General features: G+C 41.8%; 1 protein-coding gene across 2 annotated transcripts in view; it reads right to left on the reverse strand.

Annotated features, from left to right (window-relative positions):
- The window catches only part of LOC140727495 (neural cell adhesion molecule 2-like), a 1,581,686-nt gene that overhangs the window by 208,003 nt on the left and 1,346,211 nt on the right, over nucleotides 1-27,472 (reverse strand). For both annotated transcript variants that reach the window (XM_073044851.1, XM_073044852.1), the window contains exon 11: nucleotides 2,579-2,675. In XM_073044851.1, coding sequence (XP_072900952.1) covers nucleotides 2,579-2,675 — 97 coding nt within the window. The remainder of the gene's footprint in view (nucleotides 1-2,578; nucleotides 2,676-27,472) is intronic.

The following is a 27,472-nucleotide window of genomic DNA, read 5'->3' on the forward strand; positions in this document are numbered from 1 at the left end:
CAAATTCTTTCCCATCTATATTCATGTCCAAGTGCCTTTGAAATGTTGTTATTGTACCTGCATCAGACAATTCCTCTGGCAGCATGTTCCATATAGGCACCAGCCTCGATGTGAAGAGATTTACCCTCAGAACCCCTTTAAATCTTTCCTTTCTCACCTCAGACCTATGCCCTCTAGCCTTTGATTTCCTTTCCCTGGGAGGAACTCTGCAGGCATTCAATCCGCCTATGCCCCATGTGGTTTTATATTCCTCTAGAATATTACCAGTGTTCTATGCTCCAATGAATAAAGTCCTAGCCTGCTGAGCCTCTCCTTATAACCCAGGCCCACAAGACTTGGTAACATTCTCCTAAATCTTATTTGTACTTGTTCCAGGTTAATAAGGCCATCCCAATAACAGGGTGACCAAAATTGTTTGCAAAACTCCAGGTGCAGCCCTGCCAGTGCTTTGGATTGAGATAACACTTTGAATTTAAAAAAAAACTGATCTGCTGTTTCACCTTCTGACATTGGGACTTTGATTTTCCCAAAAAATACAATTTACCTTTCAGGCATGAAACAAAATCCATAGGTTCTCCAACCGTTCCTCTCTTTGCATAGGCTGTCTGATCTGCAGTTTTTCTAGCAATTCCTGTTTTTGTTTCAAAGCACAAAAAGTTGTCCCAAAATGATCCCTGACAACTAAGTTCCTCTGAAGTGCTGCCACTATTCCTCCAAGAGGACCACAACTTTGTCATAGTTAGGAGGCATGCATGCCTCAATGACCTGGAGAGCTATGCTGGTTGGAGTTAGGGCTTTATGCTTTGGGTCTTGGGAGGGTTGCCCATGCCAAACAGGTCAAAGTGTAGAGAGCAAACCATGGCACCGGTTCTCCAGGTCTGGGGGCTCAGCTCAGGGTTAACAAATCCTGACTGGTCAAACAAAACTGTTACAGAAACAGCAATAAAGAATCCTTCTAAATCTGTGTGCGACCAAGGACAGACAGAGACGGTGGACCTTCGTTGCTGTCCTAAACACCAGTGGCATAATGGGAAGCAAGTAAGTTTCCATTATTGTAATGTAGGTGAAACCAAGTTTTACTGGGATGCCGTCTGGATTAGAGAACATGTCTTATGAGAAGAGGTTGAGCCAGGGCTTTTCTCTTTGGAGAAATGAGATGAGAGGCTACTTGAAAGTGTCTCAGATCAAAGGAGGCATAGAATATGTGGACAGTCAGCACCTTTATCCAGGGCAGCAATGGATAATACCAGAAAACATCCTTTTAAGGTGAGAGGAGGAACAAAGGGCCAGTAGTGTGTTGTACTGTTCTGTGTTCTGCGTTCAGGTTGTACACATCAAGCCCCTATAAGCAGTAGTTTGACAATGACCAGAGTTAGTGATACTAGTTGTGGGTTAAGTGTTGGACTCTGGACTCAGGGGAGAGCTCTCTGCTATTTATCCAGTCCGTAAGAGCCAGCCGAGAGATCAGACATCATCTGGCAGTGCGTCACTGTCTTGTCACTGCACTGGGGCTCCCAACCTGGGTCTTGAGCTCTATCAGTGAATAAAAGTCTCCAACATGTGAGGACAGTGACAAGGGAGGTAATTACCAAACCACAGCTAATGCCGTGGAAAAGCCTTCCTCATTAATAAAACACCCAGATTTAAGTGGATACCCACTTCCATTGGCTGTTGAACGAAAGTGATTCTCCGTGGATTTCAGTGCTAAGTTCAGGTAGCACTGTGAAACTCAAACAGGGTGTCTGATGGACTGGGTCCCTCAGGCACAAACAGACTTGGTCTAATGTGTCTTACAAGAGGGAGAAAGGGTAAAGGATGGATGTTACTATATTCCTGACACAAGAGGCCATAAGATGCTGGAAGAACTCAGAACATCAGGCAGCATTCTTGGAATGGAGGCAAATAGATGGCTTACATTTCAGTTCAACACTCTGAGTCCTATCACAAAATGTTGATATCCCTTTTGCCTGTCTATAAGGGGAGTCTAAAGCTTGAGGGCATAGTTTTAAGTTGAAAAGAGAAAGACAGTCTGAAGGACAACTTTTTGTGTGTTGTTCCTCTCGGCAAGTTAGCATTTTGTCTATTTTTCACAAGGCCAAGTTGTTAGCTTGATGCTCAACCCAGCACAGACTGAAAGTGTGCAAGGAGATGGCTGGCTTTGAACCGGGGACCATTTGCATTGAAGTCCGGAGCTGATGCCACAACACCGTTGGTCGGCTATATGGAGGGTGCTGCCAACAGAAATGGTAAAGGTGGGTTCAATTCTTGACTTTTAAAAGACATTTGGATGATAGGAAAGGTTTGGGGAATATGGGACAAATATGGTTAAATGTGACTAGGTGGTACAAAGGAGCTGGGCCAAATGTCTTGCTTCCATGCTGTGTCGCTCCACGTGATTTCTGGATATTAGAGGATCATGGGGAATGGGTTGGGACAGGAAAATTGTACTGAAGTAGAAGATCAGCTGTGGTCTAGGTCAAGGGGCCAAGTAGTCTGCTCCCCCTCTTATTTTTTATGTTCCTCTGGTTTTTGATCTGGTAAGCATAATGTTAAAGGACACTGTCGAGAAGTCACTTACCAGCCTGTACGAGCGTGAACTCCTGAAACCTCGTCCCTATCTGGTTACTGGCTGTGCAGTTGTAGCTGCCGAAGTCACTGTCCACGGCTGGAGTAATCTTCAATTAAAGAAAGACAAATCATGGCGTTACCATTCTGTCTCATCTCCTTTGGATTGTTACAGCTAATTCATCATTAAAACCAAACTTTCCTCTCAAACCTCCCCTCACACAATGTAACCTTGATACATAAATCACGGAGGACCTTGAAACAAGATCAGGCCTTATTTCTATTCTGTCTTTAATTAGAAAACCTCTCTAGGTGTTTCATAAAAGGGTTATTGAACAAATTTTGAGACTATTATCAAAGCTGTGAAGTAGTTTGATCAAATAAAGTGATGTGAAAACCATAACACATAGGAGCAGAATTAAGCCATCTGGCCCATTCCATCATGACTGATTTATTATTCCTTCAACATCATTCTTCTGCTTTCTCCTCATAAACTTTAACACCCTGACTAATCAAGGACCTATCAATCTCTGCTTCAAGTATACCCAATGACTTGGCCTCCATTGTCATCTGTGGCAATGAATTCTATAGATACACCACCCTCTGGCTAAAGAAATTCCTCCTCATCTCTGTTCTAAAGGGACGCCTTTCTATCTGACTCTGTGCCCTCTGGTCCTTGACTCCCCTACTATAGGAAACATTCTCCCCATATCCAGTCGATCTTGACCTTTCAACATCTGATAGGTTTCAATGAGATACCCCTCATTCTTCTAAACTTCAGCAAATACAGGCCCAGACCATCAAATGCATGCCATACATTAAACCTTTCATTCCTGGGTTCATTCTCATGAACCTCCTCTGGAACCTCTCCAATCCCAGTACATCCTTTCTTACATAAGAGGCCCAAAAATTGCTCACAACACTCCAAGTGTGGTCTGATTACTGCCTTGTAAAGTCTCAGCTTTTATATTCTAGCCCTCTCAAAATGAATGTTAGCATTATATTAAAAAAGCCTGTGAAAATTATAAGAGACAGAGAGATGAAGAGTTGGAGAAGTTGAAGGAAGGAAGTTTAGATGGTTCAGATTTCAAAGAAATTTATTATTGAAGTACATGCACTCAGTGATCGTTTTATTAGGTACACCTGTACACCTTCTTGGCACATATCTAGTCAGCCAATCATGTGGCAGCAATTCAATGCTTAAAAGCGCTCAGACATGATCAAAAAGTTTAGTTGTTCAGACCAAATATCAGAATAAAGAAGAAATGTGATCTAAATGACTATGACCATGGGATGATTGTTGGTGCCAGATGGGGTGGCTTAAGTATCTCAGACACCGCTGGTCTCCTTGGATTTTCACACACGACAGACTCCAGAGCTTACAGAGAATGGTGCAAAAAACAAAACAAAAAAAAATCCAGTGAGTGGTAGTTCTGTGGGCGAAAATACCTTGTTAATGAGAGAGGTCAGAGGGGAATGGAGAGAGCAGTTCCGGCTGGCAGGAAGGTGACAATGACTCAAATAACCACACATTACAACAGTGGTGTGCAGCCAAGTATCTCTGAACACACTGCACATCGAGTTGTGAACTGGTTGGATACAACAGCAGAAGACCACACCGGGTTCCACTCCTGTGACTAATCAAGTGACCACTCAGTGTATACGTCACCATATACTACCTTGAGATTTAATTTCTTGCCGACATTTTCAGAATTTATGAAAAAACTATAAATAGCAAAGTCTGATATTCAACGTGTGAAACTGTACAAATAATAAAAAAGTAAATAAATATTACTGAGAACGAGTTGTAGGGTCCTTAAAATTGAGTCATTGAAATGTAGAGCAGGTTGGCACACACTCATGGATGGAGGAGCAGTTCAGATTGTGGTCTGATCTACAGACTGCAATACGTAAGACTAGGGACTAACACCTCTACCATTTCTATACTCAACACTGTGTCCTCCACAGTTAAACGCTGTACATCTGTTAAATGTTTGCTAATAGCGGCTGGATTCTTTCTGGCCTCAGCACAGTGGCATGAGAACAACAGATAAAATATTTTGGTAAATTTGTGTTTGTTCCACTATATCCTGCATTCTGTTATTGTTTTCCTTTTTGGCTACCTTGCTGTGTAGAATAATTTCTTTTTACAAAAGTTTATTCATCAACACAATAATCAGGGAATCAAAACTTCATCAAGTACCTTCGCTCCGTCTGACTCAGATTCAGAATCAGGTTTATTATCACCGGCATGTGTCGTGAAATTTGTTAACTTAGCAGCAGCAGTTCAATGCAATATATAATATAGAAGAAAAAAATAAAATAATAATAAAAAAAACTAAATAAATTTCATATACAGAATAGATTAAAATCATGCGAAAATCAGAAATTTATATATATATATATATATATAAAAAGTGAGGTGATGTTCAAGGGTTCAATGTCCATTTAGGAATTGGAAGGCAGAGAGGAAGAAGCTGTTCCTGAATCGCTGAGTGTGTGCCTTCAGGCTTCTGTACCTCCTACCTGATGGTAACAGTGAGAAAAAGGCATGCCCTGGGTGCTGGAGGTCCTTAATAATGGATGCTGTCTTTCTGAGACACTGCTTCTTGAAGATGTCCTGCAGTCCTGGGTAGTTTGTAGGCTGGTACCCAAGATGGAACCGACTAAATTTACAACCCTCTGCAGCTCCATCCACCAAAAGCCAAACTTCCTGATGGCCAAACATTTTAATTCTCGTTCCCATTCCTGTTCTGACATGTTGGTCCATGGCCTCCTCTTGACAAAAGAGGAGGCTACCTTCAGGGTGGAGGACCAACACCTTGCATTTCATCTGGGTAGCCTCCAACCTGATGGCAAAGAATATCGAATTTTCCTCCTTGAAAAAAATTCCCTCCCCCTCCCCTCTTCTATTCCCTACTCTAGACTCTTACCTCCTTCCCTTTCTCCTATGGTCCACTCTCCTCTCTTATCAGATCCCTTCATCTTCAGATCTTTTCCACCCACCTGGCTTTACCTATCACATTCTAGCTATCCTCCTACCCCACTCCCACCAGCTTTTTATTCTGTCATCTTTCTCTTTCCTTTCCAGTCCTGAAGAAAGGTCTTGACCCAAAACGTTGACTGTTTGTTCATTTCCATAGATGATGCCTGACCTGATGAGTTCCTCTAGTATTTTGTGTATGTTGCTATCATAATCTATTTGCAGTTTCAAATTAAAATGTGATTATCACTATCTACAAGAGATTTGAGCCCCTGAGGGGCCCATGTGTAGAATGATCTGTCTGGGTGGCTTGCAGACTAAAACGTCTCACTGTATCTCGGTGTATGTGACGATAATAAACCACTTCCAATAACTGCAGTGTATACCATCTACAAAATGTACCACAGTTACTTACCCCACTTACTCTAACGAGAACTGGAGAGATAGCAGAGAATATTCCCAGGATGTGAAGACTTTAGATAGGCTGGGCTTGATTCCCATTTTCCCATATTCACAAGTGTTGAATATTTAATATTTCAGTAGTATTTGAGTAATAGTGTAAATATATTGTTTGATGAAGTGTGTGTGTATATATATATATATATATTTGTGTGTGTGTGTGTGTGTACTCACAGGTATGTGTGTTTTTTTGTGTGACTGTTTTTATTGCTCACCATTTTGAATCTGCTGCATATGTTTTGCACTTTGGCCTCTGAGGACCATTGTTTTCGTTTGGCTGATTCCATGTATGATAATTATTAAACTTGCTTTGATTCAAAATGATTTCCTCATTTGTTTCAAAGATTCAAAGTACCGGTACATTTATTATCAAAGACCATATGCAGTATACAACCCTGAGGTTTGTCTTCAGACAGAGGCACGAAACAAAGAAAATCAGGGAACCCGTTCAAAGAAAACATCAAACACCCAATGCGCAAAAAAAAAAAAAGAACGAATCTCACAATGGCAAAATAAGTGAGTGAAAAACAGAATATAAAACACCAAGCTACAAAGTCAATGAAACAGACCGGGAATATTTAAATAATCCAGTATGGGTTATGTGTAAAAGTGCATGAATGGCATTGCCATTGAACAATGTTGGGCCCCTTATCTACAAAGGGGTGTGCTGATATTGGAAAGGGTTCAGAGGAGGTTCACAAAAATAATTCTGGGATTGAAAGACATCATACAAGGGATGCTTGATGGCTCTGGGCCTATACTCACTGGAATTCAGTTTTAAATTCCGCTTTAAGTATACTCAATGGCTTGGCCTCCACAGCCGTTTGTGGCAACAAATCCCTCAGATTCTCTACCCTCAGGAATTCCTCCTTATCTCTATTCTAAAGGGACATCCTTGTATTCCGAGGCTGTGCTCTCTGATCCTATGTGACAAATACAGCTAACCTTGATCATTTTGTGTTATGTGACTCTCTCTTTCTCAAGTACAAACCGGTTTATTATTAGCACATTTTAGTCATTTAGAGATGCAGTGCAGAACAGACCCTTTGAGCCCCTCGAGCTGATTTCCTCAATTTAACCCTAACCTAATCACAGGACAATTTATAGTGACCAATAGACTGACCAATATATTTTTGGTCTGTGGAAGGAAACTGGAGCACCCACTCATTCTGCTGGGAGGACACTCAGAGATTCCTTATGGAGGATGCTAGGATTGAACTCCAACCTCTGATGCCCCAAGCGCTATGCTACTGTGGTGCCCTGAGGTAGCAAAATAGTGAAAAATGTTTGGTATGCCATCAACACAGATCATTTCATTGACATAGTACATGGAAAAATAATAACAGAATGCAGAATAAAGTGTTACAGTTCTTGAGAAAGGGCAGTGCAGACAGACAATAAAATGCAAGGTCATGATGAGGTAGATCGTGAGGTCAAACGTATATCCTTGCAGTATCCACCTGAGAATTATATACACTTTATATACCTGTATGCCTGGTCATTAATGCAAATATCTAATTAGCCAATCATATAATAGCAACTCATTGCAGAAAAGCATGCACGTGGTCCAGAGGTTCAATAGTTGTTCAGACCAAACATCAGAATGGGGAAGAAATGTGATCTAAGTGACTTTGACTGTGGAATGATTGTTGGTGCCAGAGTATCTCAGAAACTACTGATCTCCTGGGATTTTCACGCACAATAGCCTGTAAAGTTTACAGAGAATGGTGCGTAAAACAAAAAAAAAAGTGGCAAAAACACTTTGTTATTGAGAGAAAGGTCTGAGGAGGATGGCTAGACTGGTTCAAGCTAACAGGAAGGTGACAGTAACTCAAGTAACAACAGTGGTGTGAGGAAGAGCATCTCTGAATGCACAACACATTGAGTGTTGAAGTGCACAAACTTACACTCATTGCCCTTCTGTATTAGGTGGAGGAGGTATCTGATCAGTTTGACGTCAGTGGTGGGTAAATTAATGGAAAGTATTCTTAGAGATGGTATATATAATTATCTGGATAGACAGGGTCTGATTAGGAACAGTCAGCATGGATTTGTGCGTGGAAGGTCATGTCTGACAAATCTTATTTAATTTTTTGAAGAGGTTACGAGGAAAGTTGACGAGGGTAAAGCAGTGGATGTTGTCTATATGGACTTCAGTAAGGCCTTTGACAAGGTTCTGTATGGAAGATTAGTTAGGAAGGTTCAATCGTTAGGTATTAATATTGAAGTAGTAAAATGGATTCAACAGTGGCTGGATGGGAGATGCCAGAGAGTAGTGGTGGATAACTGTTTGATAGTTGGAGGCCGGTGACTAGTGGTGTGCCTCAGGGATCTGTACTGGGTCCAATGTTGTTTGTCATTTACATTAATGATCTGGATGATGGGGTGGTAAATTGGATTAGTAAGTATGCAGATGATACTAAAGTAGGTGGCATTGTGGATAATGAAGTAGGTTTTCAAAGTTTGCAGAGAGGTTTAGGCCAGTTAGAAGAGTGGGCTGAATGATGGCAGATGGAATTTAATGCTGATAAGTGTGAGGTGCTACATTTTGGTAGGAATAATCCAAATAGGACATACATGGTAAATGATAGGGCATTGAAGAATGCAGTAGAACAGAGTGATCTAGGAATAATGGTGCATAGTTCCTTAAAGGTGGAATCTCATGTGGATAGGGTGGTGAAGAAAGCTTTTGGTATGTTGGCCTTTATAGAGCATTGAGTATAGGAGTTGGGATGTAATGTTAAAATTGTACAAGGCATTGGTAAGGCCGAATTTGGAGTATTGTGTACAGTTCTGGTCACTGAAATATAGGAAAGATATCAACAAAATAGAGAGAGTACAGAGAAGATTTACTAGTATGTTACCTCGGTTTCAGCACCTAAGTTAGAGGGAAAGGTTGAACAAGTTAGGTCTTTATTCTTTGGAGCGCAGAAGGTTGAGGGGGGACTTGATAGAGGTATTTAAAATTATGAAGGGGATAGATAGAGTTGATGTGGATAGGCTTTTTCCATTGAGAGTAGGGGAGATTCGAACAAGAGGACATGAGTTGAGAGTTAGGGGGCAAACGTTTAAGGGTAACACGAGGGGGAATTTCTTTACTCCGAGAGTGGTAGCTGTGTGGAATGAGCTTCCAGTAGAAGTGGTAGAGGCAGGTTCAGTATTGTCATTTAAAGTAAAATTGGATAGGTATATGTACAGGAAAGGAATGGAGGGTTATGTTCTGAGTGCGGGTCAGTGGGACTTGGTGAGAGTGAGCGTACGGCATGGACTAGAAGGGCCGAGATGGCCTGTTTCGGTGCTATAATTGTTATATGGTTATATAAAGTGGCCACTGAGTGTATGTTCAGCGAGATCTTCTCTTGTTCTTTTACAGTCCAGAGTACAGACCCAGGCTCCATTCTGGAAATGAGCATCCATGCACTTGGGTGACTTCGCAGCTTGGCATGGCAAATGCTCTGCCCAAGACAGCAAGAAACTGCAGAGTGGGTAGAAGCTGCCCGTGAGCCTGGCTTTCAGGCTTTTGTGTCGTCTGCTCGATGGGAGAGGGGAGAAGGAGAGAATGTTTGTGGTGGGTGGGGTTTTTGATTACGTTCAGTACACATTATTTCTTTAGTTGAAATGGTTCCCAATTTACCTCATAACTGGGGCGTAGTGCGTCACTTTAACTATTAGTGGTCATCAATTGGAGTTCTCCCTGTAAGGAGTTTGTACGTTCTGTCCATGATGTATGGGTTTCCTCCCACATTCTAAAGGTCTTTGGTTAGGGTTAGTGAGTTGACGGCATGCTATACTGGCACCAGAAGCATTCGAGCTGGCCAGCACAATCCTTGCTAATTTGGATTGACACAAACATTGCATTTCACTGTATGCTTTGATGTACGCATGACAAGTATAGCTAATCTTTCTCTTGGTCTGTACAGTAGGAAATATGAAGGTGCATGGAGGGATGTTACCTCATCTTTCACCAAGCCTACGCTGGGCTTTCCAAACCTAACAATGGATGTCTTTACCTAGCACCAAAACACCTCATTTTAAAATCCAGAAGGGAAGATATTTTGATAATTTTTCTTCAATGTTGATGATTAAATATGGACTTAGTGAAGACGGCTTTATTTTCTCTCCTGGAGATCGTCTGCTTTGAGCACAAATACATGATGATGTGATCTTAATGCAAGCCAAACACCATTCCAAACTTCGCAAAGCAGATGAGCTCCTCTTTTCCCTCACAGCAGGCAGAAAGCTGAAAAATGATCGCTTATTTTTAAGCAAAAAAAATCGTTATTCTGAATCTGTGCTCTGTTTCTCTTTCTGATACAACACTTTACTTCTTTGAATGCACCCTGCCGTGTAAGTAGTCTCTATTTCAGGCAGAATTTTAATGTGGAGCTGGTTTAATTAAAAAGCACAGCACACAGCCTTTGTGTTGTTATTCTCCTGTGGTGACAGTGCCTTTCACATTTCCCTAATGTCCAAATAAGCCTTCTTTTCCATGCCCTCCTTTCGTGGAAGTCAGAAGCCACTTCACTGTCCTCAGGTCTAATTCTTTCTCCCCCATGACTTCAAAGCCTTCTCTAACAAAGTGTTCACTTTCTCTGACAGGCGTTAACAGCCAGATGTGATATCATCTGTTTTCATAATCGCCTCACCTTCCTTCCAGTGGGCTGAAGCTAAAACGTGTGGCATAAAAGCTTACAGATCATTGTTGTCCACAGCGGTCTCTATATTATAAAGATTAGCTTTGTCACACGTACGTCAAAACATACTGCGAGAAGCGCCGTTTCGCATCATTAATCAACCAGTCAGTTCGAGGACTCTGCTGGGGCAGACCGCAAGTGTCACTATGCTTCTGGTGCCGACATAGTATGCCCACAACTCACTAATCCTCGCGATGTGTCTTTGGAATGTGGGAAGAAACAGGAACAGACAGAGGACACCTGCACAATTATAGGAAGAGCGTACAAACTCCACACAGACAGCGGCAGAAATTGAACCCGGATCGGTGATCACTGGCGCTGTCCTGCTGCCCTGAATTCATTAGAAACCAAAACAACAAGGGGACAACTATCAGGAACAGAATGAACAGCCTTGCCTCCGTTCTCTTGCAAGTGATACTGTGTGGAAACAGGCCCTTTGAATCTGTGCTGATACAAAGCACAGATCTTTATTTTAATTCAATCCTAATGAACCCCAATTGGTGTTCACTGGCGCTGTAAAATGATTATGTTAACCACTACTCTACGGAGTCGTGATCAAGGGTTTCAGCCCAAAATGTTGCTATTTATTCCCCTCCATAGATGCTACCTGATTTGCTCAGTTCCTCTAGTATTTTGTGAGGATTGTTCAAGATTTCCAGCATCTACAGAATCTTGTAGATTCATAGAGAAGCACAGCACAGAAACAGGCCCTTTGGCCCATCTAGTCCATACCAGAATCATTTGAACTGCCTGCTCCCATCACCCTACACATGGACCGTAGCCCTCCATCCATGTACCTGTCCAAGGTTCACTTAAAATCAAGCTTGGTTGCTCCATTTGTGCTGGCAGCTCGTTCCACACTCGCACCACCCTCTGAGTGAAGGAGCTTCCCCTCATGTCCCCTTAAACTTTTCATATTTCTCCCTTAACCCATGACCTCTGGTTGTAGTCCCACCTACCCCTTGCATGCTTATTATTTTCCTTAAATTCCCAGGCACTAAGGCAATTGACCTACTCCTGCCATTCATATTGGGATGTGGGAGGAAACTGGAGAATCTGGAGAAAATCCTTCTGGCCACAGGATGAATGTGTGAACTCCACGCAGATAGCACTGAGCTCAGAATTGAATGTAGGTCAGTGGAACCGTGAGGCAGCAACACTACGAACTGCACCGCTGTGTGATCTGTGAGGCTAGGAGAAAGGTTAATAGAGGTCTCTAATGTTATGATGGGCTTTCTTATATAGGTTAGACAGAGAGAAAATTTACTGCCAGAAATATCTACAGATGTACCGTGGAGAGCATTCTAACTGACTGCATCACCGTCTGGTATGGGAGGGGGGGTGGTCATTGCACAAGATCGAAATAAGCGATGAACTCAGTTAGCTCCATAGCTCCATCCTGGGCACTAGCATCCATAGTATCCAGGACATCTTCAAGGAGCGGTATATCAAAAAGGCAGCATTCATTATTAAGGACCTGCATCACCCAGCTCATGCCCTCTTCTCATTGCTACCATCAGAGAGGAGGTACGAGAGCCTGAAGACACACACTCAATGATTCAGGAACAGCTTCTTTTTAAATATGCAATGGCATGCAAAAGTTTGGGCACCCCGGTCAAAATTTCTGTTACTCTGAATAGCTTAGCGAGTAAAAGTTGACCTGATTTCCAAAAGGCATAAAGATGACCCATTTCTTTAATATTTTAAGGAAGATTACTTTTTTATTTCCATCTTTTACAGTTTCAAAATAACAAAAAAGGAAAAGGGCCTGAAGCAAAAGTTTGGGCACCCTGCATGGTCAGTACTTAGTAATACCCCCTTTGGCAAGTATCACAGCTTGTAAATGCTTTCTGTAGCCAGCTAAGAGTCTTTCAATTCTTGTTTGGGGGATTTTCACCTATTCTTCCTTGCAAAAGGCTTCTAGTTCTGTGAGATTCTTGAGCCGTCTTGCATGCACTGCTCTTTTGAGGTCTATCCACAGATTTTCGATGGTCAGGGGACTGTGAGGGCCATGGGAAAACCTTCAGCTTGTGCCTCTTGAGGTAGTCCATTGTGGATTTTGAGGTGTTTTTAGGAGCATTATTCTGTTGTAGAAGCCATCCTCTTTTCATCTTCAGCTTTTGTACAGACAGTGTGATGTTTGCTTCCAGAATTTGCTGGTATTTAATTGATTTCATTCTTCCCTCTACCAGTGAAATGTTCCCCGTGCCACTGGCTGCAACACAAGCCCAAAGCATGATCAATCCACCCCCGTGCTTAACAGTTGAAGAGGTGTTCTTTTTATGAAATTCTGCACCCTTTTTTCTCCAAACATACCTTTGCTCATTGCAGCCAGAAAGTTCTATTTTAACTTCATCAGTCCACAGGACATGTTTCCAAAATGCATCAGGCTTGTTTAGACACTCCTTTGCAAACTTCTGATGTTGAATTTTGTGGTGAGAACTTGTGGTGAGGAAAGGTTTCCTTCTGATGACTCTTCCATGAAGGTCATATTTGTGCAGGTGTCGCTGCACAGTAGAATAGTGCACCAGCACTCCAGAGTCTGCTGAATCTTCCTGAAGGTCTTTTGCAGTCAAACAGGGGGTTTTGATTTGCCTTTCTAGCAATCCTATAAGCAGTTCTCTCAGAAAGTTTTCATGGTCTTCCAGACCTCAACTTGACCTCCACTGTTCCTGTTAACTGCCATTTCTTAATTACATTATGAACTGAGAAAATGGCTACCTGAAACCACTTTTCTATCTTCTTATAGCCTTCTCCTGCTTTGTGGGCATCATTTGTTTTAATTTTCAGAGTGCTAGGCAGCTGCTTAGAGGAGCCTATGGCTGCTGATTGTTAGGACAAGGTTTGAGGAGTCAAGGTATTTATAAAACTTTGAAATTTGCATCACCTGGCCTTTCCTAACAATGACTGTGAACAAGCCATAGCCCCAACAAGCTAATTAAGGTCTGAGACCTTGGTAAAATTTATCTGATAGCTCAAATCTCTTGGGATGCCCAAACTTTTGCATGGTGCTCCTTTCCTTTTTTTTCCACTCTAAAATTGTGCAAAACAAAAATAATACACTAATCTTGCTTAAAATGTTGAAAAGAATGCTTCATCTTTAACTTTATGACTTTTGGAGATCAGTTCATCTTCTACTCACTTAACTATTCACAGTAACAGAAATTTTGACCGGGGTGCCCAAACTTCTGCATGCCACTGTATATATATCTACTGTAATTCACATTTTAAAAATTATTATGTCTTGCAATATACAGCTGTTGCATAAAAACAAATCTCATGACATACAGTAAGCCGGTGATACTAATCCTGATTCTGATTTTGAAAAGTCATTAACAGATCCAGAGGAACACATTTTCACAGAGTCAATGATTGAAATGTAAAAAAAATCCTCATGGTCTAATTGAGACAATAATACCATCGACCCTCATTAATTTTTTTTTCAATTCATCATAGAAAGCATTTTATCTGGATGCACCATGGCTTGGAATGGTGACTCACCCACAGGAAACTGCTGAGAGTTGTGGACACTGCTCAGCACATCATGGAGACCTGCCTCCCCTCTGTGCACTCTGTCTGTACTTCTCACTGTCTTTGTAGAGCAACCAACACAATCAAAGACCCCACCTACACCAGCCATCTTCTCTTCTCCCTTCTCTCATCTGCCAGAATATACAAAAGCCTGAAGGCACTCAGCACCAGGCCCAAGGACAGCTTCTATCCCACTCTAATCAGACTTTTGTACAAACCTTCTGCATGATAAAATGGACTCTTGATCTCACAGTCTACCTTGTTATGCTCTTGCACTTTGTTACTTACCAGCACTGGATTCTTTTGGGTAGCTTTTACACTTCATTCTCTATTGTCATGCTCAGCAATGCAGTTTCTACCCAAATGGCTGCATCACCTTTTGTTACGGGGACTTGGGGTGCGGTGCGACTGCACAGGATCGAAATAAGCTGCAGAAAGCTGTAAATTCAGTCAGTTCCATCATGGGCACTAACCTCTCCAGCATCCAAGACATCTTCAAGGAATGATGCCTCATAAAGGTGGTGTTCATCAGTAAGAACCCCCATCACTCAGGACATGCCCTCTTCTCATTGCTACCATCAGGTAGGAGGTACAGAAGCCTGAAGGCACACACTCAACGATTTAAGAACAGCTTCTTCCCCTCTGTCATCTGATTTCTGAATGGAGTGAACCCATGAACACTACCTCATTACTTTTTTTCTATCTTTTTACACTGCTTATTTAATTTAACTTTTGTTTTAAAAACAATATATATATATCGGTTGTAATGTAATTTGTAGGACTCTGATGCTAAAATTGAATTGGGCTTGTACTTATAGTAGGGTAAAGCAAGATCTTGATGAATGATGTTTGCCGTTTGATAGTGCCCGTGGAAATAATCAGATTGAGTTAAACTGCTACAGGATCCTATAATGTGTTGGATTGCTTTGGGCATTTTCTGCATTTATCATCTTGAATTTGTTGGTCTTGTACGGTACTTTTGATTATTTTTTGTATTAACTGCCTGGTCCTGTAATGCCACAGGAAACCCTCTATTCCTGGGAAACATAGAAACATAGAAAATAGGTGCAGGAATAGGCCATTTGGCCCTTCGAGCCTGCACCACCATTCAGTATGATTATGGCTGATCATCCAACTCAGAACCCTGCACCTGCTTTCTCTCCATACCCCCTGATCCTTTTAGCCACAAGGGCCATATCTAACTTCCTCTTAAATATAGCCAATGAACCGGCCTCAACTGAGGTCGAAGAGGTCTCCAACTCTGAGCCCGGTGTTCGATACCTGATTGTTAACATCTAGTCTGCTCAGATCTTCCATGGAGGGCCACGCTGTTATATGTATTTATTAACTTATTCTACCAAAGTGATAATTTCTTCATTTTTCTGGGTTGTGCTTTCATTTAAGTTAAGTGTGTACTTCTTATCAGAATTGCATATGATCTCATGGAGTGCTGAATCCTGTGTTTGTTGATGAAAATATATCCTTAGAAGTTTTATCTGACTGTTGTATAAATTTTTTATGTATGTTATTGCTCTTCCTCTTTCTGTCCCAGGTAGCTGGAATCTAAATGTGTCTGAGTGTACGAGGTGTTTCTAAAATTAGTCATTTCAGTTCGTATTTTTCTTTGTAAATTTTCTTTGTAAATGTTTTGGACAAAGATATTATGTGAAGGAATATGTTAATATAGGTATAGCTTAAATGTTTATCGCCTTTGTTATACTTTTACTACTGAGCTTTCTTTGGCAGATTTTCTTAAACCTTGAAAGTAAATCCTGTCAAAACTTTTCTCCTTATCGCACCATGATAAGCTTTCCCTACTTGTTGATGAAACTTATGTTTCATATTCATCCATCAGTTATATTGTATCTGGCTGCTCTGTTTTGTAACCTACTAGCTCTATTGTACTTTTCTTAATGTTTAATGTTCTGCACTTATCCAGTCCAAAGTTCATGTTTATATCTTTAGAAAACAGTTCTACTGTTTAGCTTAACTGATGAAGGACAGTATAATTTCAAATTGCCCGGGTATAGAAGGTGTGTCAGGGTATAATTTATTGGGTTGTCTCTGATTTGATACCCTGTTTTCATCTGATTCAGTCAATTAGAGAGCGGGTTTAAAGCTAGACAAAACCAAAGTGGGTTTAGAAAATGCTTCAGTTTATTCTGGTAATGGTGGCTGTTCTTTTTTGGTTGTTAATAGAAAGGGTGATTATAGTATGTTGGCGCTTCATCAGATGTTGAAAGAACTTCACAAGTATTGTGTGTAGTTTATATATATTAAGAGATTTTATTAACCATGAGAGTGGGACAGAATCAAATGCTTTTTGGTGGTCGATATAACAACGTGAAAGATTTCTGCTTTTCCGCTGTGCTTGATTTAGATTTACAGAATCTATTATCAGTTGTTCTTTACAGCCTTTCATATCCTTATGTCATTATTATATTGTTATTGTTTATTATTATTATTGTTATTATTTTCTCTCAGATGCTGGTAAAACCTGAGGTATTGGCAGAGCCAAGCACATCATTTGTCAATTGGTAGGAATATTCTTACTATTCTAGTTGTGCTTAGTATTGTGGTTTTCTGAAGATTTACATAGATATTACTGTGTAGTCCTAATTACTTAATGGTATTGTGTAGTGCCTTTGGGATGATACTAGTTGTAGATATTACTAACAGGACAGTGGAAACCATGTACATGTTTCGAAGTTTTTCAATTTCCTCTTTTAATTTAGCCTATTTCTAGTGTTTTTCACTTACTGATTTCTGTGTGTTGTGTGTGTTTGGAATGGTTATATCTATTACACAAGTTGTTCTTGCTTGTTTATCCTGTATAATATTATTATTGTATTTACACAGTTTACCTTCTTCTGCACATTGGTTGCTTGTCAGTCTTTGTGTGTAGTTTTCCATATTATACTCTATTGTATTTCTCTGTTCGACTGTGAAGAAGAATCTCAGAGTATGCTTACATATACGTAATATGGTTATAAATTTACTTTGACTTATGAAGCCAGAGAAAGCAGTTGAGGCAGGTATAATAACAACTTCAAAAGATGTTAGGATAAGTGCATGGCTAGGACAGGTTTAAGGATATGGGCAAATGGGGCTAATTTGCTGGGCACCAAGGTTGGCCTAGGTGCATTGGGCTCAATGGCTTGACTCTATGTTGTATTAATTTATGATGCTGTGATTCTGTAGAAATCATACAGAAGATATGAAATAATATAGAGGGGGCCTAGCGGTTAGCATAATGCTATTACAGTGCTGGTGACTGGGTTTAATTCCCACCACTGTCTCTCAAGAAGTCTGTACATTCTTCCTGTGACTGCATGGCTTTCCTCTGGGTGCCTCAGTTTCCTCCTGCAGTCCAAAGACTTTTGGCTAGCAGATTAATGGGTGTAGTTGGGTCTGCTGACGTTAGTTGGGCCAGAAAGGTTTGTTTCCGTACTAGCTAATAAAATAAAATGTGGTCTAGTGCAAAAATCCTGGGCCAGGGTCCATGCTTTACTGGAGCCTGCCCCTCCTTCTTAAACGCAATGGTATATCTTTCTGTTCCATTCCCCTTAAGAACTTAACTACTTTCGCCTTATCTGCATCATAGCTATTAGTGTTGGGGTGTACTGCCTTTTCACACACATCGAATTTCTTTTGAATTTCCTTCTGGATTCCACAGAACTGTGGAATTGTTAAAGCATGGGATACCATTTGGCCCATCCTGTCCATGTGAGCTCCTTGTAGAGAAATCTCATCCATCCCGTTCCCAGCTCTTTTCCCGTGGATCTGCAGACCCTTCTCGCAAATGCCGATCTAACTCTAAGCTTACAATTGAGCTTCACAAAATTTAGAGTCACTGAAACAGGCCCTTCTGTTCACCTTTCATGCCAGGCTGGTCTTCTACCTAGTTTTATCGACCTGTGCCTGGACCGTAGCCTTTCTTCGCACGATAGCATAGCAGTTTGCACGGCACTATTACAGCTTGGAGCTTCAGTTCTGGTGTAGTCTATAAGGAACTTTTATATTCTCCTTTTGAGTGAATGGGCTTCCCCCCAATGCTCCGGTTTCCCCCACAGTCCAAAGATGCATTGGTTAGTAGGCTAATTGAGCAGGACAGTTCAATGTGCCAGAAGGGCCTGTTCCGCACCATACCTCTAAATAAATAAATAAACAACTACCCTTCCCATCCAAGTATTAATCCAACCTTCTCCTAGAAATTACAATTAACTGGCATCCAGCACTTTCTCTGGCAGTTCATTCCACACTCACACCACCCTCTAAGTGAAGATGCTCCCCCTCTAATTCCTTTTAAATATTTCGTCTTTCACCCAAAACATATGGCTTCTACTTCTAGCCTCACCCAACCTGAGTGGAGAAAGCATGCATGCATTGACCAGATCTATGTCCTTCATCATCTTGTGTATAAAGTCATACACTCAGCAGCCACTTTAGTAGATCCCACCAGTACATAAAAAAGTGGCCATGTTCCTGGCCTTCTACTGCTGTAATCCATCCACTCAATATTCATGGTGTTGTATAGGTACCTTCAGAGATGCTCTTCTGCACGCAACAGTTCTAACATGCGGTTATTAGAACTGCTTTCACCCTCCTGTCGTCTTGACCGAGTCTGGCCAGTATCCTCTGACCTCTGTCATTAACAAGGCATTTTTTGCCACTCATTGGGTTTTCTTCTGTATTTTGCATCATTCTCTGGAAACTGTTGTGCATGAAAACACAGGAGGTCACAGATTCTGAGATACCCAAACCATCCTGTCTTCCCGCAGTCAAAGTCACTTAGATGGCATTTAGGGTCACAGGACACTACAGCACAAAGACAGGCCTTTCAGTCCATCTAGTCTGTGCCAAACCATTAATTTGAATTATGGTTTCCCTAGTGGGCTCAACCACAAGTTGCTCTAGAAAACCATCTCATAAGCATTCTGCAAATTCTCAGGATCCAGCACCAACCTGATTTTCCCAACTACCTACATTTTGAAATCGCCCATGATTATCACAACATTGCCCCTTTCACTTGCCTTTTCCAGCTCCCATTGTAATTTGTATCCCACATCGTGGCTACACTTTGGAGGCCTGTATATAACTCCCATCATTTTAAAACTCTACCCACAACAATTCTTCATCCTATCTCACCTCTTTCCAAGAATTTGATTTCATGTTTTTACCAACAGAGCTACCCCAACCTTTCTGCCTCTCTGCCTGTCCTATTCTGTATACTGCGTGCATTCAAATATAACACCTTCAGTCCTGTAATCACCATTCTTTTTGATTTTGTCCCCCTGTTCAACTTTAACTCATCCCAGACTGCAATTTTGCCCTATCATCTGCCTTCCCTTCCTCACAGCGTCACTAACACACTGTATACCACCTGCTCATCCTCAGCCTTATCACTCTGGTTCCCATCCCACTGTCAAATTAGTTTAAATTTAAACTAATTTAAATTCCCCAAGGGCTCTAGCAAACCTACCCATAAGTGTATTGATCCTCCTTGGGTTCAGGTGTAACCTGTACTTTTTGTACCGGTCTTATCTTCCCTAGAAGAGATCCCAGTGATCCAGATATCTGAAAATCTGCCCCCTGCACCAATTCCTCAGCCATGCATTCATCAGCAAAATCATCCTATTCTTATCCCTACTGGCCTCATGGATGGAGATTCTCCAAACATTTCACATCAGGATCAGAACTAGCATTCACACCCCTAACAAAGAATCAAAATGAAGAGTTAGAAAGGAGGAGTAGAAAAATATCTATATTCTTAAAGATTGTCACTTGTATTGCTTGAGATGTTTGCTAATAATTGTCAGAGCAAGACTGTGAGGAGATGAACTGAGTTAGTAGATTAAATATACTGGAAATAGTACATATAGCGCAACACTCTTATTGTTGAGTGCTCTTGCAAAGAGATTAATTTTTTTTAAAGTAAACGACCAGAGGCAGAAAGCTGATTAGTATAATGCTCTTTTCAACTCCTGCATTACCCGTCAGGAGAATCATCTTAAAGACTTGTGCGGTCTGTGAAGTTGTTAAACCAATCGAAGATAAAGTTACAATTAATGTGCTGAAGGAAACAATTTCTTTTCAGCTCCAAGAGCATTTCATTCCCAATGGAAAAGGTCTAATTTAGAAGAAAGATTTGCATTTATTTCAGACCTTTCACAACTATGGTTCTTTATGGTGAAGTGCTCTTTGAAGTATCTTCTTTTCCCTCTCTGGCAGTCCCAGGGGATTACAGGTGACCTGATTTCCCTCCGGCTCTGTGGCGGTGGTGGGGGGGGGGGGGGTGGGGGAAGGAGGGTCTTGAGTTGAGGACTTGCAGACTGCTGCACAGCTGAGACTCAAGGTGCTTTGGAAAAGAGATTGGGTAGTTTGAGATCGTGCATTCTTTTTCCCTGTTACACTGCAATTTATTGCACTTTCAAAGTGTGAACTCAAAGTTCGGGCACCACGGTGGTATAGCGGTTAGTTCAACATTACTACAGCTCAGGGTGTTGCAGTTTGGAATTCTGATCCATGTCCATTGTAAGAAGTTTCTACGTTCTTCCCATGGATGTGTGGGTTTTCCACAGGTGCTCTAGTTTCCTCACACATTCCAAAGATACATTGGTTAGTAGGTTGATTGGCCTTTCCAGGTGAGGCAACACTTCACCTGTGAATCTGCTGAGGTCATCTATTGTGTCTGATGCTCCTGAATGCGGCCTTCGCTACACTGTCGAGAGACCCATCTTAAATTGGGGGACTACTTCTTTGAGCACCCCCACACAAGTGGATTTCCTGGTGGCCAAACATTTAAAGTCCTATTCCCATGCTCTTTCTAACACGTCGGTCCATGGCCTCCACTTGTGCCAAGATGAGTCCACTCTCAGGAGGGAAGGGCAAAACCTTGTATTCTGTCTGGGTACCCTCCAAACTGGATGGCAGAAATATCGATTTCTGGTAAACAAATTCCCCCCCCCCCCCACTTCCTCTATTCCCCACTCTGATCTTTTACTTCTCTTCACCTGGCTATTACTTCCCCTCTGGGTCCCCTCCGCCTTCCCTTTCTCCTGTGATCCACTGTCCTTTCCTATCAGATACTTTCTTCTCCAGCCCTTTACCTTTCCCACCCACATGGCTTTAACTATCACCTTCTAGCTAGCATTATTCCCCTCTCCCCACCTTTTTAGTCTGGCATCTTCCCCCTTCTTTTTTAGTCCTGAAGAAGGATCTCAGTCCTAAACATTGACTGTTTATTCATTTTGATAGATGCTGCCTGACCTGCTGAGTTCCTCCAGCATTTTATGTATGCTGCTTTGGATTTCCAGCATCTGCAGATTTTCATGAGATTACAATTGGTCATTGTAAATTGTCCTGTGATTGAGCTAAGGATAAGTTGGTGGGTTGCTAGCAGTGCGACTCGTTGAGTCAGAAGGGCCTGTTTTTGGTCAATCTTTAAATATAAATAAAAATTGCAAACAATCCTTCTCCACTGCCAGTCAATGTGGTTGATACAGGATCAATTGTAACATTTAAGAAAAGATTGGATAGTTATGTGGCTGAAAGGGGATTATAGGCATTTGGTCTCAGTACAGGTAGTGGGGACTGTGCAGAAGATAAAACCATAACACATAGAACAGAGTTTTTCCATTCAACCCATCTAGTCTGCTCAGTCATTCCATCATGGCTGATCTATTATCCCTCTCGATCGCATTCAAGTCAAGTCACTTTTTATTGTCATTTCAACCATAACTGCTGGTATAGTACATAGTAAAAATGAGACAATGTTTTTCAGGACCATGGTGTTACATGACACAGTACAAAAACTACACTGAGCTACGTAAAAACAACACAGAAAAAAAAACTACACTAGACTACAGACCTACCCAGGACTGCATGAAGTACACAAAACAGTGCAGGAATTACAATAAATAATAAACAATAAACGAGACAATAGGCATGGTAGAGGGCAGTAGGTTGGTGTCAGTCCAGGCTCTGGGTATTGAGGAGTCTGATGGCTTGGGGGAAGAAACTGTTACATAGTCAGGTCGTGAGAGCCCGAATGCTTTGGTGCCTTTTCCCAGATGGCAGGAGGGAGAAGAGTTTGTATAAGGGGTCCCCTGTCTACTCCCCGTAACCTTTGAAGCCCTTACTAGTCAAGAACCTATGAACCTCTGCTTTAAACGCACCCAACGATTTGGCCTCTGCAGCTGCCTGTGGCAGTGAATTCCACCCCTGGTCAAAATTTCTGTTACTACGAATAGCTAAGCAAGTAAAAGATGACCTGATTTCCAAAAGGCATAAAGTTAAAGATGACATTTCTTTAATATTTTAAGCAAGATTACTTTTTTATTTCCATCTTTTACAGTTTCAAAATAACAAAAAAGGAAAAAGGCCCGAAGCAAAAGTTTGGGCACCCTGCATGGTCAGTACTTAGTAATACCCCCTTTGGCAAGTATCACAGCTTGTAAATGCTTTCTGTAGCCAGCTAAGAATCTTTCAATCCTTGTTTGGGGGATTTTTGCCTATTCTTACCATAGAACCATAGAACATTACAGCACAGAAACAGGCCTTTTGGCCCTTCTTGGCTGTGCCGAACCATTTTTCTGCCTAGTCCCACTGACATTGCAAAAGGCTTCTAGATCTGTGAGATTCTTGGGTCATCTTACATGCACTGCTCTTTTGAGCTCTATCCACAGATTTTCAATGATGTTTAGGTCGGGGGACTGTGAGGGCCATGGCAAAACCTTCAGCTTGCGCCTCTTGAGGTAGTTCATTGTGGATTTTGAGATGTGTTTAGGATCATTATCCTGTTGTAGAAGCCATCCTCTTTTCATCTTCAGCTTTTTTCACAGATGGTGTGATGTTTGCTTCCAGAATTTAATTGAGTTCATTCTTCCCTCTACCAATGAAACGTTCCCCGTGCCACTGGCTGCAACACAAGCCCAAAACACTCCCGTGCTTAACAGCTGAAGAGGTGTTCTTTTCATGAAATTCTGCACCCTTTTTTCTCCAAACATACCTTTGCTTATTGCAGCTAAAATGTTCTATTTTAACTTCATCAGTCCACAGGACTTGTTTCCAAAATGCATCAGGCTTGATTAGATGTTCCTTTGCAAAATTCTGATGCTGAATTTTGTGGTGAGGATGCAGGAAAGGTTTTTTTCTGATGATTCTTCCATGAAGGTCATATTCGTTCAGGTGTCGCTGCACAGTAGAACAGTGCACCACCACTCCAGAGTCTGCTAAATCTTCCTGAAGGTGTTTTGCAGTCAAATGGGGGTTTTGATTTGCCTTTCTAGCAATCCTACGAGCAGTTCTCGGAAAGTTTTCTTGGTCTTCCAGACCTCAACTTGACCTTCACCATTCCTGTTAACTGCCATTTCTTAATTACATTACAAACTGAGGAAACGGCTACCTGAAACCACTTTTCTATCTTCTCATAGCCTTCTCCTGTTTTGTGGGCATCAGTTATTTTAATTTTCAGAGTGCTAGGCAGCTGCTTAGAGGAGCCCATAGCTGCTGATTGTTGGGACAAGGTTTGAGGAGTCAGGGTATTTATAAAACTTTGAAATTTGCATCACCTGGCCTTTCCTAACGATGACTGTGAACAAGCCATAGCCCTAACAAGCTAATTAAGGTCTGAGACCTTGGTGAAAGTTATCTGAGAGCTCAAATCTCTTGGGGTGTCCGAACTTCTGCATGGTGCTCCTTTCCTTTTTTCCACTCTAAAATTGTACTGTACAAAACAAAAATAATACACCAATCTTGCTTAAAATGTTGAAAAGAATGCTTCATCTTTAACTTTATGAGTTTTGGAGATCAGTTCATTTTCTACTCACTTAACCATTCACAGTAACAGAAATTTTGACCGGGGTGCCCAAACTTTTGCATGCCACTGTATGTAGAAACTTAACAAAAAGAAGACCACACTGTATTTTCACTCGGCTTATCAACACCTTGTGCATTATAAATAAACAGAGCTGTGGGAGGCCCGGAGGTGAAAAAAAGCCAGAGACAGATCATCACCAAGTTCCTTTCTCATCGAGAGCATCCAGCTGTGTGTAAATTTGATTCTTTCATAAGACAAACCCCCCTCCTTGAAAGACTTCTCCGCATTCTGTCCAGAGTATTAACGTCTGCTCCAAGAGCCACAGAAGGATTTGTAAAGCAGATTCCTTTAAACCTACAGCTTTTGGTAGGTGCAAGCTAATGAATGCAGATGTTTGAACAAATTCAAGCCAAATTCCGAATTGTACAACCTTACTACATTGCTGCAGCAATTGGGGCGGGCTTGTTTTAATTAGTAAATGGTTGTGATCTGGAATGATTTAGCTGAAGAACAATTAGAAGTGGGGTAGCTTGTTTGAGCTCTCCAGATTGCTCCTCCATTTAATAAATCATGACTGATTCTCACTCTTTCCTCAATTACACTCAGTGGCCATTTTTTGTAAGAACACCAGCACAGCTGTTCATTAATGCAAATATCTAATCTGCCAATCAGGTGGCAGCAACCCAATGCATAATGACATGGTCAAGAGGTTCAGTTGTTGTTCAGACCAAACATCAGACTGGGGGAAGAAATGTAATCTAGGTGACTTTGACTGTGGAATGATTATTGGTGATTTGGTTAACTCAGAAACTGCTGCTCTCCTGGGGTTTTCATGCACAACAGTCTCTAGAACTTACAGAGAAGGGTGCAAGAGACAACAGACATCCAGTGAGCTGCAGTTCTGTGGGAGAAAATGCTTAGTTAATGAGAGAGAGGTCACTATTGTCCCACAGATCGTTGGTGAACAAAATCCTACTCCTAACTACACCACCGTGCAGCTGTGTTGGACTTCCTGCCCAACAGACCTCGGATAGTCAGAATGCACATCCTCTCCATCATCCTCAACACCGATGTCACCCAGAGCCGTGTGCTGAGCCTGTTTCTGTACACTCTGCTCGTACATGACTGCATAGCCAAACACCCGAGTAATCACATTGTCAAGTTTGCTGACGACACAACAGTGGTGGGGCACATCACCAACGATGATGAGAAGAGATGGAAGAGTCCAAAGCTTGTTGTTAGGCAAATAACTTCTTCCTCAATGTCAATAAGACAAAGAAATTTGTCACTGATGGCAGCATAGCCCTCTTTACATCGGTGGTACAGCAGTGGAAACTGCGAGCTGTGTCAAACCCCTGAGAGTGCACATCTTACACAACCTCTCATGCTCTGAGAGCACGGTCCACACAGTCAGGAGGCTGAAGAGAGCTGGGCTTTGCTCATCTACATTCGTGTCATTCTACAGATGTGCAGTTAAGCGCATCCTAACATGCTGCAGGATAGTCTGGTATGGAAACTGCGCTGCAGCCGACAGGAAAGCTCTGAAACGGGCAGTCAAAGCTGCCTGACGCATCACCAGCACCAGCCTACCCACCAACAAGGACACATACAGAAAGGTGCTGGAACAGGGCCAGCAACATCATGAAGGATCCCACTCACCCTCCTCATGGACTGTTTGCCCCAGTCAGGATCCATGTCGGGATCACCAGACTCAGAAACAGTTACTTTCCCCAATCGGAAAGGCTGATCTACACCTCCACCACTAACCCACCCCTCCACACTCCCAGCCACCACTACTTTATCATTTCCCATCAGTCACCTTATGTACAGACACTCTTGTGTCTACCGTCACTTGATGGACACATGATCAAGCTATGCATATACGTTATCTTATATATGTATTTATCTTTATTATATTTTTAATTATTGTGTTTTTTTGTACGGCATCAGATATGGAGTAACAATTATTCCGTTCTTCTTTACCTTGTGTACCAGAGAAAGAGCAACGTAACGGACTTCTAACCTTGTAAACCAGCGAGTTGTTTGTTATGTCTCCCCGCTCACTGGTGAAAAAATGGAGACACCTCCTTTTCCCTTATCAGGGAGAGAGAAAAAAAATCAGTGATATGTCGAATGTCAGATGAAACATGAAGTCTTTGGGGTAACTGCGAGTCTGTGTCTTTGCTGTTGCTTTGCTCTCGCTGAGTGTTCAGTGGCGGTACTGAAGCTTGCTTTTTTCTTGCTGGTAGGGGAGGGGCGAGTGTTGCTCGCTGCCGCTTATTCACGGGAGGGAGGGGAGCCAGGGGGTGGACTTGGGGTTCTTATGTTTATCTGACATTCATTCTTTGGGGCACTTCTTTGTTTTTGTGGATGGTTGTGAAGAAAAAGCATTTCAGGTTGTATATTGTATACATTTCTCTGACATTAAATTGGACCTTTGAATCTTTGAATTAACATTAAACAACAACCTTGAATCTTGAGGAGAATGGCCAGACTGGATCAAGCTGACAGGAAGGTAACAGTAACTCAAGTAACCATGCATTATTCAAACAAGAGAAAATCTGCAGATGCTGGAAATCCAAAGCGACACACATAAAATGCTGGAGGAACTCAGCAGGCCAGCACCTTCTGTGGAAAAGAGTGAACAGTCGAGCCTTGATCAAGGGTCTCGGCCCAAAATATAGACTGTCTTCTGCTACCAGCACTTGCACAATCCTCAGCATTATCAAGGATCCCTCCCATCCCATCCTATAATCTCCATGACCTCCTGTTGTCAGGCATAAGGGACTACAGTATAAGAAAAGGGCTGTTAGTTAGACTGGGTAACCGTTTCTTCCTTTAGCCTGTGAGACTTCTAAACACCCTGCTCCCACCATTGTTTATGATTGTTCCAGTAGAAGTAATGCTTTTGTATAATTAACTATATATTGCATTTGCACTTTATGATAATTTGCACATCTACAGAATACTTTTTTGTTTGTTAATATTATTTTATGTGCTGTATGTGATATAGTTGGATGGTGGTGTGGAGATATATCTCTACCAAAGGAGGTGTGGTGCTTCTTCCCTCCACTAGCTTGTAGGTCACTCTTGGTCAAGGTGTGGCACCTGCTTAGCACCCCCCACCCGCCCACCACTCTCGATCAGGGTCACGTGAAGCTGTAGGAGCAGATGGTGGATGGCTGTATGAGCAGCTTGTGAATATTACAAGTCCTGGTTATGCAACCACTGACACCGGGCAGACAATCTCTGAAGGGTATTGATAATGGCTGGGGTCATCCACCTTGTAAAGACACTGTCCAGAAGAAGGCAATGGCAAACCCCTTCTGTACAAAAATTTGCCAAGAACTACGTCATAATGACGAAGATGAAAAATGTACTGTGTTTTGTACTGTGATCCCCGAGGAATACTGTTTTGCT

The sequence above is a fragment of the Hemitrygon akajei genome, chromosome 5, assembly GCF_048418815.1.
Source record: "Hemitrygon akajei chromosome 5, sHemAka1.3, whole genome shotgun sequence".
NCBI lineage: Eukaryota > Metazoa > Chordata > Chondrichthyes > Myliobatiformes > Dasyatidae > Hemitrygon > Hemitrygon akajei.